General features: G+C 39.3%; 1 protein-coding gene across 1 annotated transcript in view; it reads right to left on the reverse strand.

Moving 5' to 3' along the window:
- Window positions 1–1281: 1281 nt before the first annotated feature.
- TC2N (tandem C2 domains, nuclear) overlaps window positions 1282–19186 on the reverse strand; it is a 32935-nt gene continuing 15030 nt past the window's right edge. Inside the window, exons 2-12 of the mRNA XM_075501533.1 lie at window positions 18875–19001; window positions 17974–18207; window positions 14584–14748; window positions 11413–11504; window positions 10727–10802; window positions 9573–9673; window positions 8564–8680; window positions 7513–7704; window positions 5467–5581; window positions 4792–4991; window positions 1282–2433 (exon numbers count right to left, since the gene is read on the reverse strand). Of these exons, the coding sequence (XP_075357648.1) occupies window positions 2323–2433; window positions 4792–4991; window positions 5467–5581; window positions 7513–7704; window positions 8564–8680; window positions 9573–9673; window positions 10727–10802; window positions 11413–11504; window positions 14584–14748; window positions 17974–18207; window positions 18875–18941 (1470 nt within the window). The 5' untranslated portion in view covers window positions 18942–19001 and the 3' untranslated portion in view covers window positions 1282–2322. The remainder of the gene's footprint in view (window positions 2434–4791; window positions 4992–5466; window positions 5582–7512; window positions 7705–8563; window positions 8681–9572; window positions 9674–10726; window positions 10803–11412; window positions 11505–14583; window positions 14749–17973; window positions 18208–18874; window positions 19002–19186) is intronic.

Raw genomic sequence — 19186 nt, forward strand, 5'->3', positions numbered from 1 at the left:
AGAGAAAAAGGTAGGACTTGAACTTCGGTTTGAGATGCTGGTAAACATTGGTATAATCAATTAAAAAAAAAAAAAAGGAGTATTTTCTGTTCATAACTTTTATTATAAACACATAGATTAAATATTAACATAGGAAAAAGGAGACATTACTAGTTAGGCCTTTAAAAGGCTAGGTGTCCTAAAACAGCCCAAAAAGTCCATTTTACACAGTATCCACTGAGATGGCAATCTCTGTAGAACCACTTCTGTGGTAATCGAAGCCTCCAAAACACTGGGATATTCCCTGTCCTCTCTTTCACATAGAGCAGCATTCTGCATAAGGAAACAGTTAGTTTGCACTTTTGTTGACCGCAGTTCAGCCACAATGAATAAAAAAGATCCACGTATTCGAGTAAAGATACTCCAAGGATATCAGCTCGGTCCAGTTCCTTTTTTCATTTTACCCAACAGGCCAGGCTCATCCCAAGTGTTGTAACTGGCTGGAAGTTAATGCTGTCAGTCAAGTTCCTCTGGGCCTACTGGGAGCTTTGCACAGAGCGTCAGGAAGCACTAGAACTGATGTTTGTTCTCCAAGTAACATGCAAAAACTTTCAGTTCATTTATAAAAACTGGTCAAAAAGCAGAACATGTAAGAGCCTGGGAAAATCCTTTTGTTTGCCCATTTTTGAAATACTAAATTTCAACAACAAAAATCTGGATGGGTAAAGTTTTAAAAGCGTTGATTATCAGCTGATAAAAAAAAATATCTAAGGGATTCCATTTTTTCTTGACCCTTACTCAAAGTCAAAAAAGTTAAAATAAAGATGCTCCGAGCTCTATGCTTAAATACAACGTGCTTTCCTGTTACAGTGTTTTCTCTGCTCCTCTGTTCCTTTGCCTTCCAGCAGCGAGTGCTCTCACTGCCACTCTAGTTCATATCAGATGTTTGAACAGGATCCAAGTTATAAAAAAGATACAATTATTCAGCATCTATACAAACATACGTATTTGTACAGTCCAGACAGCCAACAGTAAATGTGTAAGCAGTGGATTTAATGGAATATATATTTTTTTAAATCCAGTAGTTAAAGTAGTGCAAAGAGGTCTGTGCTTTTAGATATATATATTATCAATTATATCCATGGCATTTTCCTGTCTTAAAAGTAACTATGAATAAACCCCTGAAAATACGGGGACTAACAGAAAAAATAATCTTAGGATTTTGTAGAAAAAATATAATTTGCAATAAAAATATGGTAATTTCTTCTTGCTAGAAACAAGTAACAAAAATATACTCCCAGGCATAATTTTTCAGCAGCCTAGACATGTAACGAATACTTCTGCAGTAGTAGCCCATCTTTTAAACAAAGTCTGAGTCCCTTACTGTGCTGCATTTTAATTAATATAAAAAAGCACTTATGTCAGTAAATATTTGCTTACTCCTTCGTACATGTCCGTCTGGCTTTTAGCAATGTAAGCAAATGCTAGAACATTGTTGATTAGATAGGAAGTGGTTTATGTATAAGAATTCTATATTAAGAAAGTGATTTATCTAAAAATATTGGCCCTGATTCTAGGCAGGGCCGTTGCCTCTTTGTATTATTCCACTGATTCCAAACAGAGTTCACCCAAACAGAGCAAGTCTGGAGTACCCCACTTGCAAAGATCACAGTTAGTCAGAGAAACTCTTACCTTTCAATCTCTCTGTTTAGAGAGAAGGATGGGGAAAACCCAAGCTACAGGCATGTCAGGGTACTGAACCACCCTTCATCAAAGATGGAGATTAGAAAAGCCTTTGGGTACTGCCTTATTGCATAGTTCCCTTTATGCCTCCTCCTACAGCCACAGCTTTCCCACTTGCTGAGGCACAGGTTACTCTGACCAAATGGTGTCAACACGGGTGCAACCCCAGAGGCCCAGAGGGACCTACGATCAAGGCACTGACGGGACTGATTCCCGTGGACTTTGGCGTCTGCCAAAGGCAAGACTGCAGCTAATGACATCGGTGACTAGTGAAGAAGATGCTGATTCAAGTTGCTTCTCTCCAAGATGGGATTTCTGTGCTCTTATGGAGCCTGAAAGGGGCAAAAATACATTTTTCAAGGTCGATTTTTTAAAACCAAATGAGCACTTTTCCCAGTTCCTAAGTCCTCCTCTTAATAATATTTAGCCAGTATTTCTCTTGGTGAAACTCTGAATTTTTCCAGTTACCATGGAGGTGTGACGCAGTGGAGACCTTCTGAAGAACTTGTGTAGACAATATTTTTCTTTTTATTTATACTATTTTAAACAGCATAGGAGTATCTTTGTAGAAAAATCAGTCCTGAGTTTCATCTCCAGTCTTCAAGATGGACCAATGCTGTACCATTTAACAACAACTTTTTCAGGGTTGGCAATAGTATCTTTCCACTGCTCAACTGCTTCACTGTTACTGCTATCAGAACTTATCCAGATCTGCAGTAAGAAAAATAAAATTGAGTTTACCTGATATAACACAGAGGCCCAGCCTTTATTAGCTCCAAATAAATACCATGGAAGTGTAGAACGAGACAACATGTAGACTGCGACCAAAGCATCATAGTAACAAATACAGTTCTGTTGGGACTAATGTCTTTTGGCTTTCAGCTGGGAACACAGGGAGTCTGGGTTTAAATTTAGCCTCTAAATAAATAGTTTAGAGAACTCACTACATACTAATGTTTCTCTACTTAATAAGATGTTTTAAGACAAGCATTCCTTGCTCCATTCAAATGCACGTGCTGGGGTCAAGGGCTGATCAGGGCCAGTGATGGCTCCATGCATTCAAACTCCATTTGGCTGCAAGCCATCTGGCATCCTGAGCTAGCTGTCCAGCATTTTCATGAGCGTTTAAAATTGCACACTCCAACAGACAGGGCCAAACCTGCATTCCACAGAGGTTACTAACATGCCCACACCACACACAGTCATGCAGTAAGAGTCCTTCTCAGTATTCAGTTAATGGATAGTGGCCATTAAATGAGGAAATGAGGTACAAGTAGGAAGTTTTCCTCCTGAACATTATCACCAGCCTCCATTGCCAAAAGAATTCTGCTTATGTAAGTAGGTATCATTATTTACGGGACTCTTATTTCCTCAAGTCTTCCAAGAATGAGTCCTTTTAAGACTTCTCAGAAACCTTCACCATGAAGTACATTTAGCCTACACTGCTGAGGCATGAGTCCTCAAGAAGTGAGAATAATGTCTTCCAGAATACCACAGACAGCTGATGTTTCATCCACAGAGATTCAATATACATCTTGCTCATGATTAAAGACATGCCTGTAAAAGCAGGCTAATCTAAGTATTGTCTGCTTAGAACGGCATCCAATTAAACATCGTTCTCTGAAGAACAAAGTTAATAGATCCAGCTATATTCATCTTTTTCCAGCTACCCAGCCAATTGCTCAAAGTACATTTTTCCCTGAGCCATATTTTATGTCTTCATGTGTTATGTGGCAATGTCTGCCTGCATGAGCTGAAACAACCTTTTCCAAATAACCTCTGAGGAGCAGAAGTAGCTCATTTCCTCCCCCTAAAAATAAGATCCATGATTAAATGAAACTCATCAGATTGAGATGACCTCACGTATTGCTAAGTGACTGCAAAATCATACGCAGTTATTTTTGCCCCAAGGTAGCACAACTAAACAGAACAATTTTTTTTCTTTTCCTATTCCAAATCCAACTCCACCAACAGGAATCACAGAAAGATGGAATATGTGTGACATGAGGCTCCATAAAATGGAGGGAGGTCACGTAACTCTTGCTGGTACATCATTTCTATAGCACATCAGCATCTTCTATAACTGCACGTCTTCAGCAGGCACAAGAAACATCAGTAGAATAGGACAGTACCATTTTCTGTACCTAAGGATAGTGCAGTCCTTCATCTGACAAGGGACATTACAGTTGGGGTCTCAAAATCAATTCCATGTTATTCATTTATGCATATATTAAAATTCTGCCACTACCTCTAGCTGAGTCAGGGAAAACACTGAGCATTAAGAACAGCTATGGCTCACTATACCATGAAGAAAAGGAGAGAAAGAAGGGACAGGATGATGGTAAATTAGAACAACCAGGGGAAGAGGACAGAGAGAATAGAAAGAGACCAGACTACCAATTTATTTAACTACCATTTTATGGTGGTTAAATAAATATGATTACACAAATGCTTTCAAAGAGATACTACAGAAGTTCCAGCTGTAAAAAATAAATTTTAAAAAGAGACAAAAAAAGAGCACTCAACTAAAAAATAATTTTGTGTTTGTTCACCTGTGTTATCACTTGATCATACATATTTAAAATATTGTGCTGATTTCAGCATTGCTTTACCCAGGAAGGCATTCTGATACTGTAGCTGTTGGTATTTCCTTTTACACACACCTCTCTGTAAGTGTATTGGTACGGTAAGCCAACACACCCCCTTTCTGTACAGTACATTGTAGGTTGTGGAGCTCCTGTGAGTGCTGTGTTTGTTCAGAAAGCCTAGAGGCAAGGAGGAGATCATACGTCTGTCTGTAGGAAGGAATCTTTCACATAGTAATACTCCACACAAAATTACTTAAGGACTTCTTTTTAAAAGCAAAATCGAATGTCAACTCATATTCTGTTGTTAGCATATGTTTAAGAGCCCTGTACTATTCTTTCTCGGGTTACATCCAGAAGAGTTTATTAGAATTTACTATTTTGCTATATGCCACCTTACTTAAAGTATTTCAAAACTCATACCAAGAAACCTGTGGAACTGGATTTTAAGTAAAGGATATCATTCTAGTTAGCAGAAACCAACCTGTCCTAGGAAGTGTTTTCTTCTCACTGAGCTTCTGCTGTAGAGCTTGATAAGAAAGCTAATTCCTTGTTCAGCTTGGCTAACTGGAAAAACCATCATTTCTCCCCACTTCACTTGGCCATTAGTGGACTTCAGAAGACGAGTCTTCTTCTTATAGAGCAGCCCTTCTGTACTAAACATTCCAACTTTCACAAAGAAATCTAGCACAAAAGGGAGGGAAAAAGGCACAGCACACAAAGGGTTACTCACAAACACACCCAATAAGGAACTGACAAGATCCACATGTATGGTTCAAATTGCAACAATTTCCCAAAAGTCTGGCCAAAAGAACTGTACAATAGCTTTCCTGACTAGTCACACAAACAGAGTATGTTCAATAATATTGAATTGATTAACGCAGTATCCAAACAGCAAGTGCAAGCTAATGCTCTTGTATGTCAGGATTAATACTGGGATAAAAATCTTCCAAAATACATAAACATGTAGCTTCAAACCAAGCAAAAAGTAATCAAGTAAGACATCTGCGGAAACAAGCCTTGGCAATGGAAATGTACTGCACAATATGTTAGTCTGAGGTTTGTACGGAATTTTATGAATTGCCAACCCATTTGAGCAGCAATTTACCTGTTACAAATGCTTTTAGACAGGAGGCATGAGACAGCTGATGTAACTTACTTGAAGACAGCGGTGTAGATGAAACTGGAAGGTTTTGTGCTTCAAGAATCTGTAACTGAATCCTCCTGTTTATTGCTTGAAAACAAGTTCCTACTTGAAGTTCTGCGTGGCACACCTACAAGCAGAAGAAAGTTGCCATAACATCTGGATTAAGTTGCTTATAAACTCAGGAAACACAGGAATTCTGTCATATGTTGGGCTCCCACATTTCTATCTGGGATTTCCTGGACAGAAATACAAGCATGTGTTGTATACACAATCTGCAGATGCACAGTAAGTAAGTGCATCTTGCACTTGTTATAGCTGCAGTACATGTGCTCCACTGATGGACTGCTTATGTGCAGCACACATATGGCCCTCGTGGGCTGCAGCCAGAAATACTGGACAAATAAACGAGTCCTCAGTTTTCACCTCAGAAAGATTCCTCAATGGTAAGAGCAGACACATACAGGGAAAACCGGACATGCAGCTGTAGCTCTACTAAACCTGGGCGTGGAAGTGAGAGACCAGGTATGCTGCACTAACACAAAAACCTTCAGAGTTCTCCCCCCACACTTTTGAATTTTGCAATATGGAGATATAAGCAATGCTTTCCATAGATACAAGGCCCTGTCACTTTATGTCATGAATGTTCAGGGTGACTGCATGCCATGGAGTTTCCTATGTTACAGAGATACTTGTGTTTTATATGCCTACACACATGCACACACCCCCCCCCACTCTGAACGTACTGAGATCTTCAGTCTGATTTTTTTAAAAGAATTTTTGCTAGTGGCAGGGTTGCATTGACACATCCTCATTAGTTTCCTGTCAGATGCTAACATACTCTGAACACTGTAAGAACAGCAAGAGAAGGCCAGTGGAGACCCAGCTTTCCTGACAGCCTCCATTTAAAAGGACTTCGCTAGTCCTGGTTCCCTTCAAGTTCTAATGCACTTCAGTGAAGCAAAATGCACCAAGCGAGAGAGCAGCAGGTCAGATAAAGAGAAAGAAGTCAGGCTCCAGTTCATCAAAGAGACCCAAATTCTCTTTGCAACTCAGCCACAAAATTTCTGTGTAACCCTGAGAGGAAGCCACTTACTCGACTCTGAGCTTTGGCTCTTTATTGGCAAGTAGGGTAGTTTGCTGCCTCACAGGGTAGTACCAGGATGAATTCCAGCAGTGTCTGGAGGGCTCTTGGATATAATGGTGAGGAAAGCCAACACAGAGAGAGAAACTATGAGATGATTCAGGAATTTACATTGGGATGAAGCAGTTTCTAAAACAGCTTCCTCTTTCACTTAATCTTATTGTTTTTGAAGCAATATGGTTATTCTTGTTAGAACTAAAAAATGTCAAGTGTAACTTATGTTAGAAATCAAGAGTATCACTCATATTACTCAGATACACTCAGATAAAATTTGCTTTTGAATTGCTAATTCAAGTTTAATTTGTTGAAAATACAAATGTCTAGACACAATCTGTAAAAGAAACAAAGTGAGGGTAGGGGGAAAAGAAGTCCCACTGTGAAAACCACCTGCTTCTTATTACGCTAATGGAAATGAACTGTCTGAATTATTACTTCACAGCATGCAATCTGAACATTAAATATATAGCTATCTCTGCAGTTTCAAGCCACTGAAAATCCTAGCACTTTTCTTCCATAACAAAAGCAGATTCCATTTGCTCTGAGCTCTTGCTGTGAGTCCTAAGGATCTTCTGATGCTTTTTTGGTCAGAAAAGGCAATTACCCAGCATCCTTTACTGAATGTTTCCCCAGAATGCCCCTCCCTCAAGCTGTGGGCCATGGTGTGGAAGAGCTTGCTCTAGCTCTTTTCCCAGAAACAGCTGCAGTTTATGACCAGAACAGCTATGTGCAGAGTTCAAAAGTCTGCATTTTTTCCTCATCAAAATGCCTCTCCCCAAGAAAGTGGGGAAAAAAAAGAAAAGAAAAAGAAAAACCCTGTATGTTGTTAACATTGAGTTAGCAATGAATTATTTTACCTTCATTTCCAGCAACTCTTTCTAGGTGATATAACAACATATTTTTGCAGTATTGGCACTTACAGGTACTTTGGAAGGAGCAGATATATCCAGCCAATGACTTGACTCCTCCGAGCTGAGCTCCCGCAGTGCCAAGGAGCACTCTCCAATTGTTTTTTTCCTGGGAGTCTGTGTCTGGATTTTAAATACCAATCTGACAGCCTGCAGGCTTTGCAGTTTAATAGCAAATACAAAAGTTTCCATAAATTCTATGTCCTAGAAAGAAAAACAGAGGGGTAACATCACCATTGTAAGAGAGTCGCACCGAGCCCAAAACCTAGAAACCAAGGCTTCCTGGTCCTACAGCCACTGCTCCTGGCTACCATTTTAGGTTGCCATGGGAAAGTGTGCTTTTACAGTGGTAAGCTCCCACAGACTCACCACCTCATTGTCATACCCTGGCAGGGACAAAGCTCGATTATTTTTCACTACCATAATGAGTTGAGGCCATCTCTTCTGGAGCTTTACAACAGCATACACACATTGTCATAGCAAATTCTCCTGTGGCCTTTTGCTTCAGTCTCTCCTGCTATTTTTCTTTTCTTTCACCTTTGACTCACATTATGGGAGGTTTATGTTGCTTTACCTTCCACCCCCTTAATATTCCTTTACTGCCACTATCAAGGTCTTGTCCCATGCGACCAATTCTTACTACTTTCTGTAGAGAGGAAGTGTGAACTTTGTCTCCTGCCCTAGTGAGAGGCTGTACATCACCCACCTTCCCTGGGGTGAATGTGAACCTACAGGTATGCCCAGTCTTTCTCCAGTCCCCCACCACTGAGTTGCCAAGGCCAGCAGCTCATGGTTCAGTCCCCTATGAGAGTATCTGTCCTGCTGACTTGGGAGAGAAGGAGGGCAACAGTACAATGCAAGAGAGAATATACGGGGAGGAAGTGGAACAAGGCTTTTAATAGGATTTTGAGAAGGAGGGCAGGAAGTAACCCGAACCTAGGCAACTACCACAGCAAATATGGCATAGGAGTGGATGTTTAATCAATTTTAAAAATCCATTTACATTTCACTTTTATTGTTTTGGGGAAAAAGATTTCTTGGTGTTTTCCCTGCCTCTACTTACATTGCACCCTTCCTTGGCAGAAGATTTGAAATGCACTGGTTTGGGCAGTGTGAGAATTCCCTTGACATAGATACGAGGATTTTCCCCACAGCTAGAAGGCCAGCTCAGGTCTTTGCACTGCAACATTGAAAACACAGTCAGTTTAGACAGTGTAAGAATCTGGTGTTCAGATAACTTAGAAACAGAGTCTTCTACACTGCTGTAGAATTATGCATAATTACTGTAATACTGAATATAAATCAGAGCCAGTGTAATGGTTGTGTCACTTCAGATCATTTAATAATTAATTTTCACAACCAGAGGATAAAAAGTTATTCAGTAGATTTTAATGATTTCACTATGTGGTAATTTAAGGACAGATAAATCATGAAATCCCTTACGTAGTATTTATCACTTGATGTAGTTATGAGGTTTCTGACTACTCAAAGTTCCATTGCCTAAAAATTACTCACAGTTCCTGGAAGTGTATAAAACAGCCAGTATAACAGTATCACATTAGCTAACAAAAAGAGCCACAAGAAGCTACATGTCCTCCAAGTGCTATTATGGTTCTTCTTCTCTGAAGAAACTGTTAGATTTGAAGTCAGTTAAATGCTGCCTCCAAAGTTGCTCCAATTTGCTGCCTCCAGATTTCCACAGGAAAATTTCCACAACAGGACCAGCCTATGACCAGCTCAGCTTTCTTGTCTATGCTGAACAGTTCCTCACTCCACAATCAGAACAGATGTATAGCAACATAAAGTTATACACTATTTTTTACTATTTACTGCAGCAGAACAGAGATTGCAACAGGGGAAAAAAAAAAAGAAAGGAGAGGAAGATACTTTGAATGACGGCCAGTATTACATTTGACTGAACTTTGTTTATATTAATACTTAGAAGTAATTTTCCTTTTCTCCTAAAAGTATTCCTTAAAGTAACAGAGCACCAAATTTAATGAGAATTAGCACTAAGTATAGTAAAATAGCCATTTGAGTAAATAATAATAAAGCTATTCATATTTGCTTACATGTAAAACTGTGATCCAAATCTGTTCTACAGAAGAAACATAACACAACTTCACATTCAGTCTTCCAAAGTCTCGTTCATCACCTGATAATGTAATAGTATCTATGGAAGAAAGCCAGTTAAGTGTTTTTAGAAGTAATGCAGTATCTTAAAAGTTCATTCCAAGAATAAGGGAACTCATTAGTAGGTGGACTGCCTATCTTTGAAAACTTCTCTCAAAGTAAGTTTGAAATATCTTAACACCTACATTTTAAGGACAAAATATCCATGAAGTCCTGTAGCCTGACCTTCTGCATAGCTAAAAGCCTTCACGTTTACCTCAGTTATCTCTGTTGAATTTAATAACCCGTGTTGTACTCAAATAACTTTTGGAAAGAAAAAAAGCATGTGCCTGAGACACCCAGAACATATTTATAATCTATCACTTCCCTTAGATTAATCACATTCACTGTTAAGTTTATAAATTGGCCTGCTTTTTATCTTTCTCAGATTTCAATTCCAGCCTAGTAAACATTTTACTATTATGCTTTTCTCCAAGTCAGAAGTGCCATTTAATATCCAGCATTTCTCCGTCATGACTGAAACTAGCTCATTGCCCCCCAGTCTTCTTTTTGAGGAGACTGGGTGAAATTCTGACTTCCAGCAGGGTGACTTTTGTGGGGACTTGATTCATTTTTGAGGATTTATTTTGCAGTATCTCCACTTCTTCAGCATTCCTTCATAAATAAGGATACTAGGTTAGCATGCAATATTCTTGCCTAATTCTCAGTGTAATATAGGTATTGGATTCCAGGCACTTCCCACAGAAAAATACTGATACATGAAAAAAAGACTAAAGCTGTGACCACGGTGCTGCATTCTATCCTAACAGAACATCTGTAATTTCTTAGTTCACTGGGGTAGTAAATCCAGGGATGATTTTTTCAAAAGCATGAGAACTCCTCAAAAGCTCACTTGCTCTATCTCCTGACAACAGGAAGGTACAAGTCCAAAACTCTTAATTTCAAATTGCAACATAATCTCCAAACTGACTTGCTAATCAGATTCATCTCAAAAAAACCCAAACAAACAAACAAACATCAACAGTCGAGACAGCTTACTGTTTCAAGGGCAAAGGGAAATATTTCATTACAAGGTAAACAAACAAAACATTACCCAGACTCCTGTTACTGCCTTGCGAATCCTTCCTGGAAGAGGTACTGCTAGGTACACTGGAGAATGAATCATATCTCTGGGGGCAAAAAAAAAAGTCACTTCATTCAAAGCAACGGATACAAAAAGCCAGAGAGATTCTACCATCAAACAAGACATGATGAAAACAAAACAACACACAATTTTAAATAATTGTCTAATTCCCTACTAATCTCTTGATCCAGCAGCATGGAATTACTACTTTGACGCAAAGAGCTAATACAGGACATATATGGCCAGCAGAGATTTTTTTGCTCACTGATATATATGCAACTTCATCTCTATGTAAAAGATTATTATTTGAAAAAAAATGCAGTGTTTTTTTCATCAATGGAAAATTCTAGTGTTCCACTTTTCAACTAATGGGAGAAATCACAAGATGACGAACCACAGCCTCCTGTCTGTCTTCACCTGCCTAACAGCCTGCTCAGGTTTCTCAACAGCCCCGTTGGGCCAGAATAGCAGTAATCAGACATGACACCAAGCAGGAGCCTCTTGAAGTTGGTCAAGACGTTGAACTTCTCCCTCTAGTCCTTCCAGTGCATAGTACAATGCCCTTCAGTGTTTACTTTGAAAACACAATGCAACAGCAACAGATACACCATGTAAGCTGAGTTTTCAGTATAACCTATGTTACAAGGGGAACTCACCTTCATGAATCGATGAGGTGGGCTTCTGAGATCAAACATTGAACAACTGACATCAAATGATCCAGGCAAAGCACTAGGTCTTAAATCACTAACTAAAAAGAGAAAGAGAACAATACAAATCATGTAAGCATCATTGCTAGAAAAAAAAAAATTAAGAAACTTTAAAAATTTAAGTAGACCTATGATAGAATTGAAACCTAGCTAAATAACACCTAAGAAAGGACGTCAGCACCTTTCCGCACTTCCCTTTCCCAAAACACTTGCCTGAAATGACAAAATGGAGAGAACAAGCCATTAAAATATCTTAATCAATTCCATCTTTGAAATAGTTCAAACTTATCGGGTCACATCGGTAGCACTGGTAGAATGTGGAGCCTGCCTCGAAGTTATTTCCTCAAGAGAAATGGGTTTTTTAGTAGATGCTTTAGCAAAACAGAAAAGCCTCGTCTTTAAATCTAGTCAGCCAGAACTGGGGCTTAGCCTGGTCTCCTTTTTTAAATTTTCCCACAGTAAAGATCCCAGTGGCAAAAACATGCTGCCTGCTAAACTTGGCCTCATCTCCCTGGCTTTACTGATCACAGTGTCAAAGCACCATACTCTGCACCCTTACTAGATTTCAGACAAAGCAAGTCTTAACTCTAAGATGACATGTACTTGTTAGAGCACAAAAGCAAGATCTTTATTTTATAGGAGGGCAGTTTCCTCAGCAGTTGGACGTGATTAAGTAGATCCTATCAGTTTTCTTTTGACCTTGAAGCAATACAAAGCTAAAGCACATTGTGCATATTATGTAGCAATAGTAGAAAATGAGAGCTGAACTAACGCCACTGTTTCGGGAATCTTTGCTGGCTCCAGTAATGTTCAAGAGGTTTTTAAAGCCTCCCAACTTCAAAACTGACCCATACTGAAATGAATTAAAGCAGTATGGTTTAACTTCTAGGACTATCTGATGCAATGAATTGCTTTTTGTTGCAATGCCGTGTTATGGTATTTCAGAAGACTTCCATTACAATTCACCGATCATAGCTTAATAGAATTACATCACTCATTACTGAAAATTTATTTCCCTTTTATTGCTATCAAAAGAAATAACTAATTATGCTTATTGTGAGATGTGACAATAAAGAATAATTTTTTTTTCCCCAAGGAAGAAAAAGAGCACAAAAGATAAAGAAAGTTTTGACAACCCATGGGAGGAAAAGGAAAGTAACAACATCATTTAGATAAAATTTAATGAAGGTCTGTATGTCTGGCATGAGTTCCAAATTCTCTCTTGTGCATGACACAAAAGGGCTGGCTGAGTTGTTCACTGACTCAGGTGTAGAAATAGCGTTATAATATCATATGGGGCCTAGAAACCTTGTTTGATATAATAGGAGCAAATAGGAGAGACCAGCCCATTACTTGATTTGAAATTGATTATGGTTATGGAAATTAATTCCATATTCAGTACTCATAACTTTCAGAAGCTACTGGGAAACATCCGCTCGAGCCTACAGGTTACAAATCACCGAAATGCTTTAAAGACTGTATCATCTGCTGTTTCTAGTAAGGCTGGTTAAAGTTTTCAAAGAACATGGGGGTGGTGCAGGGGAAGAGATGGTGCCTTTTTCAAAAACTTAAATTTTTAATGGAAAAAAATGACAAGTTTTACACTGAGAAAGCTGTCTGTAAAATACAAAAAAAGCAGAAAAATTTTAAACATAAACATATGTTGTTTACCAATAACAACTAGAATTTTGGAAAAATATTATTGAATTTATTTTTCAGTTTGTTTGGGGTTTTTTTTGTTTTTTAAGATGAAGAGAAGGGACTTCATGTAAAAATTCAAGAATTTCACTTCATACCTTCCAAATAAACACATTCGGTAGTTCTAAAGCCCCCACACACGAAAAGTGTCATAGCACCTGCTGCAACAAAATAGGCTTAGAGATTTGCTTAAATAGTCTATAGATGCACATGAAGAGAATCATCTGGCTTTTGAAACAGCTGTCAAAAAACTCTGGAGGAAGAAGGCATTTAGGACTGTACTGTAGACACACTTAAGTGACCTTTCTTGTATTTAAGCTTACTAAGACAAAACTAGTGAAGTGTTTACCTGGCTTGAAGAAAAATGGAAAAAAAGATGATGAACTGAAGGGAAGATGTTCAAGACAGTTTTATAAAACCCATTTGGCTCCCACCACAGGTGCTTACAAAGCCTAGCAAAACTGTATGTGTTAAAGGCTGCTAAAATTCTACATGTGTTTTGTTCTCTTAAAAAAATATATGGAGTAGTCTTTTCATGTAGTCTCTATAGTGATTCAGAATTATTTTTAAAACAGGACACACACTGAGACATTTCCCCCAGCTGTAAAATAAGCATGCTATACCATTCTAAATAAAACATCTTTAAAAATGCATGCTGTTGCCAGCATCCGATTTGATAGAGAGGCGTGTATATCTCGAGTGTATGAGTTTTCTGAATGTGTTTGCCTAAGCAACACTTAGTCATCTACTTTACTCTAAACAGCATTCATTATAGGATACATATACCAATGAACAGCACAGAAGAAAATTTTTACCTAGGTAGCCAAACACTTCCTGTCTAAACTTTTACTATCTCACAGCCCACCCCCATTCTTAAACACACTTATGCAATGAGAAGTGGGGACAGTTCTGCACCTTCAAAAGCAAACTACAAAAAAGCTGGCATACAGCATCACTTCCCATTTTGCACCTGTTCTTATCATCTGCTCCTGAACGCTTTTTTGTTCTTGTTCCTCTCTCCATATATATACTCCTCAGACATTCCTCCACTCAACGTACCGCCTGACTTCCTTTTTCCGTCTCCCTCACGCCTATTACTGGTAGCTGGAATCTCCAGTACTGCATCCTGTTTTGGATCGGAGGCAGCTACGCTAGCTTGCTTTGCCAATTTGTCTAGCTTTGTGTGATGCACGCAAGCCTTTGTTAAGCCCCCAAAAGACAGAAAGTAACAGTGCAGCTGGAAATCAAGTAGAGCTGGCTCCACAGATTGCTTCACCAACCAAAAAGTGTCTGTAGTATACAGACCAGTTTGAGAACTGCTATAATCAAACACGTCTTCTGTAGACTAATGGCTTTTTGCTCTTACCTGTAAACCTTGGGAAAGGGAGGAAGACAGGAATGTAAGGGTGCAGTCCTTCTCACCTGATCCATATAATTTCCTATTATCTGATTTTGCTTGGAAGCGCCTAATCAGATCTGGCGAAACCCGGTTCTCCAAATAGAATGGGTTGTACACGTCATAGCGGGGCCACTGGTACATGCTGTGCAGTTCTGCTTTCCGGTCACCAAATGAGGCTGTGGCAGATTCTGCGGAGCACAAGTAAACATCAAATGCAAGAGTTCCAGACATAACACATGCTGCTTGGCTCCATAAGGCAGGCAGAGTGCCTTCAGGGCAAAGGACAAAATATTGCAATATTATCTACTTCAGGAAAAGGGAAAAAAAAGAAAAAGTAAAGAAAACACACATACACATTATGTCAGATTTCCACAGTGTGCAGGCAAACACTGGAATTAAATTGGCCATAAAAAACTATGCATACCCTGTCTTGGAGTTCCACAATAAATGCCTAACTAGTTAAAATACAGAAGGCTCCAAAGACAGACAGCAAGACAGAAATTAGCAGGAAAAGTGGGGGCATGTGTACAGAAAACCTCTGACTTATTTGGCTACCTACCCCCAGGACATTCCCACTCAGCTAATGGACACCCAGACCTTCAGGAGGGTCTTGTATGGAAAAATAATGCAACTTGTGACATCCAATTTCCATAGGAAGTCTGTCAGTGGTAAGATCACTGGTCCAAAATGAATAGTTGGTTGAGGCACAAGTAGACAGATCTGAGAATGCTTGATTCCCAACCCTTTACTCAGCCCATTACAGCACAGCTGCCCTATTTTTCTTTATTTATAATCATTTAAAAAAAAAAAACCATGCACATCTTGGTCAGCAGAACAGTAAAGAACACTACTGTAGTGCTTCATTTTGTCTGACTGAAGTGAAAATAAGCCATATATAACAGTACAGTAGAGAATGGGGATGGGCTGACTCTACCAAGCTCTGACATTTGCTTCCTTCACTTCACCTCCCTGAACTTCAACCTATCTGTTAAAAAGTTCTTTACCCCATTATAAAGTGCCTTCAATTCTGCAAGTGTGTTGCACCATAAGAGGCAAACTATTATTGCTGTAAAATACTTTCCTCCAGGTGTTAGTAGAGTATGTAAAAAAGAATAATTAAAAGTGAGATGGAAAGTGAGAGATGATAAAGCAAGAATTCAAGTATAATGGGCTTGAGCGTGACGTAAATTAGGATGAATGCTAGAAGTGAGGCCATAAAGGACTGATACACAGCAGATGACAGAAAAGCCAGTGTTCCAGACCAGAAGCACACTCCTTCCTGCTAGCTTACTTCTGTGAGAGCATGAGACACGCTGCAATGAGTATTGAAGAGAAAAGCTGCCAGAACTTAATTGCTTTCAGAAGGGATGCCAAGAGCTGACACTGAGCATGTCCTGTTTCACTAAAGGAAAATGGTCAGACACACAGAAAATGGAGTGGAATTGAGAGCAGAACTTGGACTTCTACAGATATTTAACAACGGTCTGAGAAGCAAATACTCTAAATACATTTTTTGAATATGCTGGTGCTTTGGTTAATGTGAAGAAGGAATGGTGGCACACTTCACTGTATTTAGTAAATCTCCCTAAAAAGTAAACTTTGCATTTTTAAACACAACTTTAATGAGGCGTAGAAAGCTGTACTTTAAAAAATAAGTATTTATATTTGGAAAGAGAAATGGAAGTCTCCTACATGACATCAGCCACTTTTCAAATATTTTTTCAAGAATTTAAAATATTTGCTCAAGAGACACAATTATGAAGAGTCAGGACATCCTGCCAGAAGATCCACCAGCTTTATAGCCTAAGGGCCACTCTGTTCACCAGGTCCTTCAGAAATGATGATGAAGGAGAATTCCCAATGAAGACAAGTCACTGGTTTATAAGTCATTGACTGATAAGATTGTGTAGAACAGCATGAAAAAAGAAAACGTTTATCTAAAGGTTGTTAGACACATCTTCCTTCCCCTGGAGAACATTTGTGCCTCAGAGTCCTTGATGGACCTCTCTGTACAGTATCTTGAGGATGAGGTAGGACAAAGGAAGGCAGAGCCTGAACCCAGCCGCAGTGAGAAAGCAGATTACCAGGAGCATGTCCTGCATTTCCATACCCTGTCCAAGTATGGACTTACGAGAACTAGCTGCTGAAGCAGCAGGGAAGCAGGGAAGCTGAAGGAGATCAGGCTCAGAGACGAGGAGGGCCTCACATGCTCTACCTCCAACTATTAGGTTGCCTGTCCGTGTCTGGTGAGGCAGACATCACAAATAAAGCCTACTAACAAGATCAGGCACAGAATGGCCATTCTATACCAAAAAGCTCTGCTAGGCTGATTAGCTTGGCTCTGGTGCCAGTGTTACCAGCAGGGGTGGGTGAGGGTGAGAAGGAAGTTTGGTAATAGGCATGCAGGAGGAGAAAAGAAGCAACAGCAAGGACCTGGGGAGAAGAGAGAAGCGTGGGAGTAAAACCACACAAACACAAAAAGGCTAGGTAGTACTGCATTACTTATTACGCAACATGTGGCTGACTTTTTCGGTTATTAAGGTTTCCACCCTCTGAAAAGAAATACAGTCACATGGGACTAAAAGCATATTATCTGCTTATCACATCCTCGAGGCAAAGCGACTCTACAGAGAACAACCGTTCAGGTATACCCCTGTGCCAAAATCTTCCCTTACCTAATTCTAGGCATCTCCTGGCAAGACCCAGAGCCTAGCGATAGCATATGCCCTGTAACTCATGTTACGGGACCAGGCTCCTATTCTTTTAAAATGCCACTGTGCCTAAATTGCATGTACATCATTTTGGCAGTCTGAGCTTGGGACTAACTGGCAGAGGTTGAAGCACAAGATTGTTGTGAAGCAAAGAATCATAGTATCATGTGCAACATTATACCACTGAAATCTATGACCCCTGGCCTCCCAAAGAGCAGCAAAAAGAACAGGAAATAGTAGGCAAAAAAAAATTCTGCCATGTAGTAGCACATGCTGTCTATTGGCAAAATTTGAAAAGAAAGATGTGTTAGTATGTTAAAACATATCAGTACAGTAAGCATGAAAGCCAGACCACCCTCCTCCTTTACTTGAGTGATCTGCATGCTGGGGATGTGTTAAGTCTTTCCTTGCCTCCGATAAATTCTTTACTAAAACTTCTGTTTCCTTTAAGTGTTTTCCATTACTTTGAGTATGAGCACTGGTGTGCAATCCTCCCTTTCAGTTTTATTCACACAACATCACAGAGATTCATAGTGGGATGACATCCTTCACAAAACTTCTCTGGATGTCCAGAGAGAAAAGAAACAAGACCAGGCTTCAAGAAAAGTTCTGCAAACATATGTTTTCAGTAGGAATACTTGACAACTTCCAAGGAGTAGCAGAAGCTAAACAACTATTTCAGCAATGCTGTTTATGTTTTACCTTGAATCCCTCCAGCATGTGAAATATTAGGAAGGTTCTTTGGCTGTACATAAGCCAATTTGAATGGAGGGACCACAAATGGTACCTCCTGACCATCCAGGGGCAGTTTAGAAAGCAGATAATCCTCTGAACAGCCAACTTGACGCTTCACTGACACAGAAGACAATGGAGGCTTCTCTACAATAGTTGGCTTGCTTGCGGCTACTGCTTCAGATTCCTGCACCATGGAAACTGCTAAAAATAAAGAGCAAGAAAAACAGACAGTCCACATGTGCATTCAGTTTTGAACAATACTATGAACAGATCTCTTTTATTTAACAGGATCTGTGCGTGATACATTACATAACGGCTGCTAGTATTCAGTTTTACCAGCATTCAGGACTAGCACCTGGAAAAGATACTCATCCTCATGACACCTGTACCAGTCCAAACTCTTTGTTGCCGAAGCTTCTATATTTATAGCTACCTTGCTCTTAAGTGAATTTTTACAAGAGGTACACTTGTATCATAGAAGAGTTCTTCAAACAACTAAGACACCAAAGAAAATCCTAACAGCAAGTCCACAGGGAGTTAAGGAAAAAAAAAAAAGTGTTCACTCTTAGAGTTTCAAAGGTACAAGACCTTTACACAACCTTGGGTAAAAAAGTTGGCTTTTTTGGAGAGCATTCCAGGCTGCAAGGAGCAGACTTTAGACAAGTGTTATTCTTCCATTCCAATTCCAATTCATAACACTAACAAGCATGTGTTCAATCTCCAAGTGGACGTATGGAAAGAATTTTGGATGTTGTAAAAGAATTAAGTTTATCAGGGGTGACACAGTCATTTTATTAATGGGAAATCTCATCATTAAAGAAGCCAGGACAGCAAAACCCTTAGTCAATGTCATTATGTCAGAACTCACGATCATTTTTTTCTTTTTCCATGCAGAAACACCATTTACAGCAGGTTTTTATACATTCTGTTGCCATTGTTTTCAGTGTTGCAATTTAGAGGAGATCACAATCAAAGATCCAGTGTAGCTATCAAACCTGAAAAACACAATGAAACAAACTGTAGTAGATGGGAATAATTGAAATCAAAATGCAACATTATCATTTATTTAATACGTGATTGCTTATTGGACACAGTCCCAGGGTCAATGAGAAAGTTATTTCAGTTGTAAAAGGATCAGAGTCATCAGATTTCTCTCACTGAGAAAAATTATTTTTTCTAT

This window comes from Mycteria americana, chromosome 5 (assembly GCF_035582795.1).
Source record: "Mycteria americana isolate JAX WOST 10 ecotype Jacksonville Zoo and Gardens chromosome 5, USCA_MyAme_1.0, whole genome shotgun sequence".
NCBI classification, from domain to species: domain Eukaryota; kingdom Metazoa; phylum Chordata; class Aves; order Ciconiiformes; family Ciconiidae; genus Mycteria; species Mycteria americana.